The 8,534-nt window shown below is 48.5% G+C and overlaps 1 protein-coding gene across 1 annotated transcript in view; it reads right to left on the reverse strand.

Moving 5' to 3' along the window:
- The window catches only part of SLC49A3 (solute carrier family 49 member 3), a 32,431-nt gene extending 24,439 nt beyond the window's left edge, over positions 1-7,992 (reverse strand). Inside the window, exon 1 of the mRNA XM_042787812.1 lies at positions 6,701-7,992. Within this exon, the coding sequence (XP_042643746.1) occupies positions 6,701-6,829 (129 nt within the window). The 5' untranslated portion in view covers positions 6,830-7,992. The remainder of the gene's footprint in view (positions 1-6,700) is intronic.
- Between the last annotated feature and the right edge of the window lie 542 nt (positions 7,993-8,534).

Genomic DNA, 8,534 nt, shown 5'->3' on the forward strand with positions numbered 1-8,534 from the left:
GAGGCAGGGGTTGTTTACTATGTGTTGCTCTAACAGAGAAATTGACAACTGGGCAATGGAGTTAGATGTGTAGCTGTGGTCAAAGTGTCCGCCAAAGCCACTCTGCAACAAAGAAATGGCACTGGGGGGGGGGTTGCCAAAACAGGGAAATTGCTGTGCTAAGTGAGTATGCCACCTTCTGCTTTTGGTTTTCCCAGCTATGATGGCTTCATCCACAGTAGTTAGCAAGTCCTGATGGGTGCTAGAGTCCTTATCCTATATGTTTTTTGTGAAACTGCACTGCCAAGGCTGGTAATTCGACAGGGACTGCCCTCATTAACATCCCCTCAGGCAGAACAGGGTGAGGATGGTATAGTTCTTCCCAGGTGAGGTCTAAGCCTTGTAACCTCTAAAGATGCAGAATAGAGACAGAGGTTCCTCTCTCCTCCACTCCCCAAGGGTCATTGTCTTAATTCAGCTCTGGCACACCAAAACCAATATCAACGCTCCCCACTGTTGACCATGGAGACAGATGCAGGAGGAGAAATAATGTGTGGGGTTATAGAATGCTAGTCCCAAAAAGCCGGTTGCTCCTCAAAAGATAAAGGAAAGAGAAACAGACAGACACCTCTTGCAGGGTTGTCTACACACTTGTTCAGTCCCTGCATAAGCCTCACTTTATGCCCTTGTGGTCTCGTCGAGCTGCATTCCATTGCCTGTGTAGCCACACAGGTACAGAAGGCATCATGGAGAGTCTACATACACATCAACATGTGCTACTCCAAAGGCAGCTCAATGAATATCACAACAGCAGAACAGAGAAAGTCCAGCCCTTTGTCAATGTCTCTTCCTGTCTTGCAATGATGAGAAGCAATTTCATTCACCCACTATGGCTTATGTCCATTCTGAGCCCTGTGAGGGCTACAATTAACCAAAACCTCTTAGCAAATTTTGACAAAATTCCCAGCTTGGCACCTCACAGATCAGGTATGCCTTGTCTCTGAGGCTTCAGATGCACCCAGATCAGGGTCCCACACGTTGACTCTGCAGTCCCCAAAGCAGAACACAGCTGGGCTGCTTAACAAGTTGGAGTGGATGATGTTGGAGGTCAGCATAAGACCACTCCCTAGGCCATGGCAGAGTTAGGTCAAGTTTTTTACAGAGAAGCCCATGCAGAACCACTCAATCACAGGGACTCTTCCCTTTGAGCACCAAACAACCACAGTGGGGTTGTGAGCCGAACCCCTTAATACTTGGTAAAACTCACTTCCCAACATTACCTCACAGATTTTGCATTATTTGTTCTCAGATGACAGCTCCTGCTCTAGTATAATCCAATATCACTGGCAATCATCACTCACGTTGTAGACCACAGTATTTGATCCTTCAGCATTTGGGATGGACTTTTCCCTCCCTTCAGATATGCATTTGGCAGGATGTTGAAACAGCCGCTGTATTAACATGCACCATTTGTTCTCCAAATGCAGAAATTGTAGTTCCCACACTCTTCTCCTCTCCTAAACTCAAGCCTTAGAAGCATATTCATTGCACTGTCATTTCTGAGTTTTGAGGTAGCAAAAGCTCCAGTGCATGCTCGTCCAGACAGGACGTCATACCTTAGCACACACTCTTCACTATAAAAACCTGTGCTCTACACAGTGGGCACAGCAACTGATGAAGAGGACAGCAGGTCCCCTGAAGACCCATGAGCCCATTCTGGCTTCCACTGAAGTACAGATGCAGCTGCTCTCACTGCTTTCAGCATGCAGCTGGCTGACTCGGTTAGCTGTGCCTCATCACTAGAAGAAAAGGACATAAATGTTTTCTACCCAGAGTCTATCTATAACCTCAATTACAGGAAAGTCCCCTCCACAACTCCATTAACAATGGAGCATGTGCAAGCACCAGGGAAGCAAGTGAACTGAAACTCAAACCGTTTGACTGGTACTGATATTGGAGGGGTACAGCCTCCATTTCAGCTCTCCCTTCCTTTGCTTTAACTTTCTTCTAGTTGACATTTTGTTTTCTCTTCTGCAACTCCAAAAGACTGCTGGCTCTGTTCCCTAATAATTGTGGGCCTGCTTGAGCATTCCTGTAACCAAGAACATGTTACAGATGTTCTCATCCTGCCCCCATTTCTAAGCTTTTTTATTGCTATGATACCTTTGTAAACCCTTAACCGATTCTCAGACATGGATCCAGCCCTCTTCTTCCCAGAATCAGCCCAAACACTTAAGTTTTCCTTCTGCTTTTATTCCCCTTCTACCTCCATCTTTTCCAGGTTCAGTTCCTCTACCCTATCACCTTTAATGTTTTCACTCCCACACAAACTCTCTGGGACCTATTTCATCTGCAGGACCCAGTTTCCCTCCGCCCATTCCACAGGAGGCCAATATCTGCCCGCCCTCCCACTTCTGCAGGAGGTTAGTCGTGGGCTGTGAGCTACCAATTCTCTGCAATGGTAGCAAGGTGATAGCTGAAGACAGGACTCCATACAGATTCTACACTTCGGTAAGCAACAGGTGTGAGCTGCAGAAGGCAGTATAAATAAACACAGCTCCAGGCTTTTCAGAGCTCAAAGAGCAGTAATGATATATTGATACACCACACATACAAGCAGGTGCAGCCCTGCCAGAAGCAGTACCAAAAATGTTGTTTTTCATGAAAGGCAACCTGTTAACCAATGTCTACCCTCCTCATCTACAAATCAAGATTCTAAAAGTGAAAAGCAAAATCATCTGCAAAACGGCAAGCACATGCGATCAGGCAGGGTGAAAATTAAGCCATTTTGCCATGTCAATGGTGGTATCAGCTAGCAAAGCCATATGGAGCGCTCTTCACTGTCTGGCAGACTGTATAGCTGTGCACAGTGTAGCAATGTCCCTGTAATACCTTTCATGTACAGCTTAAAAAGAAGGAGCCGAGGGGGGATGACTTACATGAAACCAGACTTTCTGCTTTGTAAGAGGCACAGCTTGCTGATCCCCAGGCAGGCACTGCTTGCAGCAGCCCTCACAGTCCCAGCATGCTCTCTACCATGCACCAGGATACCGCTTTGAGGGTGATGTAGGATGTCTTCCTGAGACATGCAGGCTGCCTCCTATTCCCCTGGGACTGGGCTATGAAGCCCTTACACCAGAGTCCTCATCTTAAAGGTCTAAAGGGCCACACAGGCTCGAAGCAAACAGCCCCTCACCACAACCGAAGGCACTGATGCTGACAAAGCAGCCTAGAAAGTAAGGATAGAGGTGTGATCTTCAGAAAGGTCAGATCCCTGCCTAGATGTCACTTTTAGCCCCTACAGCTCTCAGGAGGATTAGCAGGACACAACAGCCAGGCAGCAGCAGCTGTGTGTGCATCTCTACAGGGGTATTGCTGGAGCAGACAGGTGTTGGGGAGAAGCATGCACACCCTGCCCTGGAGCATGCCAGTCTCCACTTGTGTAGCCCCCCTTTCTCCCCCAAGTATACTTAGCAGTTGTGGAAGTCCTCCAGGCTGGTGACACAGAAACCCCCTGTCCAAGTGTAAGCCAGCTCCAACCATCTGCTCTCCTCCTCTCCAGCTTGCTCATGCTGACAAGCACAGAATAGGGCAGGAAACTCTCTGTTTCATTCTTCTGTTCATTTCTCTGTCCCCAGTGCTAAGGCAAGAAAAGTTTCTCATGTGAAACACAAAGTTCTCACCTATTCAGCTTCACAGAAAGGAGACGAGGAAGGAGGTATTTGCTGCAGCAGCTTACTGCTAGAGCAGCTGTCAACACACCATGAATAATCTTAAACATTAAGTTTTCAGATTAGAAAACCCACACACTCAAAACCACAGCATCAGTTTGACAAAAAAAATCTGGGGAGCAACCACAGGTATATTTATGTCACCCCTCACCAGAAGTGATTCAAGAGAGAGCTAGGGATCAACCATCTAAGCTTAGTCGTGGTCAGAACAGCCTCTCTGCCCAGGACTTCAGACAGCAAGTGAATTATACTGATGCCTACTTATGGCTTTCTTAAGATAATGCAAGAGTTTCTTACTCTACATTGTCAGCTAGGAATTTCCAGAATATCTGTATTTAGGAAATGAGACCCAGTCTCTGGTAAAATAGTACCCCCTTTGTAGAGCAGGGAGAGACAAAGGCTTTTAAACTCACGTCACTAATAGAGATTCAAGTAAGGAGCTAATTATTGTTGGTGTAAGAGTTTCCCTTATATCACATTTACTCCACTGTGCTTTGGTTAAAAGAGGGATTTCACATGATGATGTGGAGCAGGATGAAGTAGAGAAACGTGCCCCTTTTATCACCACATAGTCTGGTGTGGCTCTGCTCAATCACTATCCTAAAACAGACTGAACTAAGAAACACTCCTGTCTCAGCCTGCCCTTGCTGCTTGACCAAGTGTGCTTTCCTGCAGTTACGTTGCTTCCACCTGTCTTCCTGACACTGACAGTCTCTCCCTCTCGGGATTGTCGCCTGTCTGCCACTTTTAGTGACACTGAAGGCCACTAATAGAAAACTGCATGTGCAAATGGGTAAGAGTGGGGAATACAAGGCATTGCCCCGGAAACCTAGTCCAGCACATGAGGTGATCTGTTCTTTCCAAGTCAGACAATTCAAGTCATATGTCCTCACCATATGCATTTTGCAGATAGCCTGAGACAGGAATACACAGAACAAAGTGCTGCATGCAACATCTGCGCAGGAATTGAGGACACATCTTAACTTGCAAGGCAATTTTCACACCACAGAACTGGTAAATTAATCTTTCCATCTGGAACAGCAACCAACCACTTTGACTTCATGGCCTTTCAACCACTCCCTCAATTTTAATGTGATTTTTATCACGAACATTTAGGAGAAACTTTAGCATCAGGAAATGTTTGATTACAAATTTATGTCAGTATACTTGCCATTCCAGACATGTGCAGTGGCTTAGAAACAGTATTTCCACACTAGGATATTTATTAAGCACCCAGTTTTGAAGTGGTGAAGTTCTGTCTGAAATTCATACTGTGGGAAAAAAATACTGTGGACAGGGAAGTCGGCAAAAGACCAAACAGACAGACAATAGTACAATCTTTCAGGGCTGCAGAGTTTTCAGGAACATGATTCAGGACACAATTATACTTGCAGATGCATTGAAAGGACCTTTTTAAGTAACCTTTCAGTTTCACTGTTAAGGTTTCAGCAAAGTCTGACAAGACATCCTGGAAAGGTTTTGTACAGGGTGGGGTTTTTTTCTTGCTACATAACATTCCTGTGCTGCGTCAAATTAACTGCAAGCAAGCAGCAGGTCTTCACATTGCTTTTCTGCAGAACACTTTCTTACACTCTTAAAGGATACATAGACTTTCCCTTGAGAAGGCACATTCATTTTTTGTTTTCCATATACAACCAAATTTTCACTATGTTTTTCCATTTCTCTACTCCAGCACTTTTGCATCATGGAATACATACTCTCCCTTCCAGCATTTAAATGTTTACAGGTTGCAGTGTCTGATCTTGGCAGCCAGACAGCTTGCATTCACAGAATGGTAATCGTCAAGCACATGAATAATTCTACATCAGTCTGATATTTATCAACAATGTCTTCAGTAACTTGGTGAGTAAAGATTTGGGCTTCCATCTTGCATACTAGGACCTGGTAAGGCAAATGTTTATGTGTTTATCCTGATCATCACCGAACTTAGTTTTAATCTGTTCAACAGGTGGGGTATGATCCAGTATTCCTTTTTCTCAGGTCTTTCAGAAAAAAGTACCTGTAGGCAATAAGAAGTTCACACACCAGTATGTCTACTGTAGAATCACTCCTGTACTGTTCTGTATGTGCAACAGACCCCAAAAGGAAATCCATTCGCTCCTTTCTGTGACCAGATAAATCTGCTGCCATAGGCCAGCAGTAAGGCAGAGCAAACTCCTGCTTCTCTACCCAAGTGATTTCAACACTGTTTTCCTAGTCTTAGGTTTGAAACATGTGACCCTCACAGACGCTGAATACTTTCTATTCCTCCCCATGGCCTACAAAGCGTACTCGGCAGGAATTTAAGCTGTGCTCCAGGATGCGTTCTACTTGACGCTATGGTACTTCCTGCTGTGCTCTTCTGGATCACGCACACTCTCCGCCCCATCCTGCCCTCGCCCCCCCTGGTCAGAAATGGAGGTGTGCAGGCCGAAGTCGTAACCAGAGAAACAAGTTCATGAAGAAAACCCGCTTATTCGGTCACTGAGGCACGGCCAGGCTGAACCTTCTTTGCGCTGTGCGAATACACTTGAATCCCGGTGCTCCAAGGATGAGGGGGTGGATGTGAGACAGGGCACTGAGGCAGAGCCCTGAAGATTGCCAGGCTGCTTCTAGGAAGAGGCAGGAGGTGGTTCTGGCTCTGGCGAGCTCTATCACCCCATCCTCCCTCGGCAGCAGCAGTCAAAGTCGCTCACCAGAGCTCCGGCACAAGTAGGCAGGGGAGAGGGCTGTCTGCCCTGCCTGCTCGCACGGCTGCTCGGGCACCCCGGGAGCGCCGGCGGCCGTTCCTTTCCCCTCCCCCGGCGCGGGGCCGCCCGCGCCTTTCCGGAGGAGTGACCCCGATGCCCTGCGCGCCCGCGGCCCGCGCCCCCCGCCCCAGGATGCGGGGGCTCCGCCAGCTGCGCAGCGGGAGCGGCTCCCCGCGGGGCGGGAAGCCGGGCGGCTGCTGGGTCTCGGCCAGGCCGGGGTCGCCCCCGCGCTGCACTCACCATGGCGTTGGAGCAGTTCAGCAGGCACACGGCGGCCAGCAGGAACCACCGCCGCCGGTAGGTCTTGAACTGGGCCAGCCGCCCAAGGCCGCGCTCCCCTAGCAAGCTGGACGATTCGGCACCCTCCATTGCCGCGCGGCACGGGCACGGCACCGCCCAGCCCCGTCACGCTCGCCGGCCGCCCCGGGGCGGCCCCGGCTGAGCCACCGTCTACCGCCCGGCAGGGATCGGCACGGCACGGCACGGCTCCGCTCGGCACAGCTCAGCTCGGCACGGCCCGCAGTGTGGGGCAACCCTGCAGGTGCGCAGTGTGGGACCGCGCCAAACTCAGCCACAGCCATTTCCCACGGGTGCTGGACCTGGCCCGGAGCTGGCTGCCAGTGCTCAGGGAGCCGTGTTTGCCCTGTTGCTCTTGGCAGAGGGGAAAAGCCCGGTGCTCTGAAATGGGACTGCTTAGGTGCTTGGAAGGTGTTCTGATAAGACGCTTGGAGAGAAAATTCCTCTTTTGCTCCGTGTGTCTTTAAAACAACAGCAGCAACAACATCACTAGTGCTCCTAGTTTGTAGTGCTCCTATTGTAAATGTCACCGTTAACTCTTGCGTTGGGACAGCACCAGAGTGCTTCAGTGGTTGGGGGTGCTGGTGGCAGTAGGACGGAGAAGCCTTGTAGGAGCAGCCCTGTCAAAAGTATTTGCTTACTGAAGTAGAAAAAGTATTAGAGGAGAGTGAGGGGAGGATATTAAGACCCACAGGGGTCTCTCAGCTATGGGATGTACAGTTTGGTTATGGTTTTATATGACTGATTATGCTGCAGACACCAGTATCTTCTTCCTCCAAAGCAGAGACACCCAGACTAGCTGTTACCTCCTTCTCAAAAACTCACCAAGGCAAAAAGCCAAAAGTGCAAAGCAAAAGCCTCCTTTACTCTTAAACAAGACCTGTGGCTTCAGGTTGGTTGGACATCGATAGTGCCAGGATGTCTTTCTCCCAACCCTGAGATTTGATCACCCTCCCACACCCACCACACACCTACTGCTCAGCCTCAGAAATGCTGAGCCACCAGGTTAATGGATTCCAGAAATTCCAGAAATGGCTGCAGGGCACTGTTATCCACCATGTCACCTCTTGCTCAGCCCTCTGAAACCCTTTTGTGGTTCCTCAGCACAACACCCTCTCAGTCAGAGCCTGGTGTCATTTACTGTGAGAAAGCCTTTATTTCAAATACTTTGGACATATTTAGAAGAATGGGAGTGTTACCATGCATACAAGTATTCGTTCATGAAAAATTTTAGCTGAAATTTTCCAGGGGGTAGGGGAGTGGGGGGGGAGGGTTGGGGTGAGGAAGGGGAGAAGGTTAGGAAATAAAGGGGGAGGGAGAGAGAGAGAGAAAGCGGAAGGAGGGAGAAGAAAACATTCCAACCCCAAGTCAAGCCTGTTGTTACATGGTAGAGAGAAGCATGGGTTGTTGTGCTAGTGAGCAAGGTTTACTGACTGATAGACTGTGCCTTCCAGTCTCCAGCTGGAATCGGGGCTTGACATTTAGTAATAGCAAGTAGGACTACTAAGGTAATATTAATGATTGACCTGTTCCTCATTCTACAAATGCCTGACTAGGTTTGCTTGGCTTATGAGCTACAGACAAAAAAGTACTGCTGTTTTTATGCTGTAGGCTGAGGCACAGCAACTTTTGCCCTGCTCTGAAGAGACGTGCTGTGACCTGGGTTGTGTGCATGAGTTAACTGCCACCCTTACCTGTCAGTGCTGACACACTGGGAGAAAGCTGTACATCAACACGGTAGAAAGAGTCCTGCGTGTACAGGGCAGCAAAAAGACCC

The sequence above is a fragment of the Tyto alba genome, unplaced genomic scaffold, assembly GCF_018691265.1.
Source record: "Tyto alba isolate M040663 unplaced genomic scaffold, T.alba_DEE_v4.0 Super-Scaffold_13, whole genome shotgun sequence".
NCBI classification, from domain to species: Eukaryota; Metazoa; Chordata; class Aves; order Strigiformes; family Tytonidae; genus Tyto; species Tyto alba.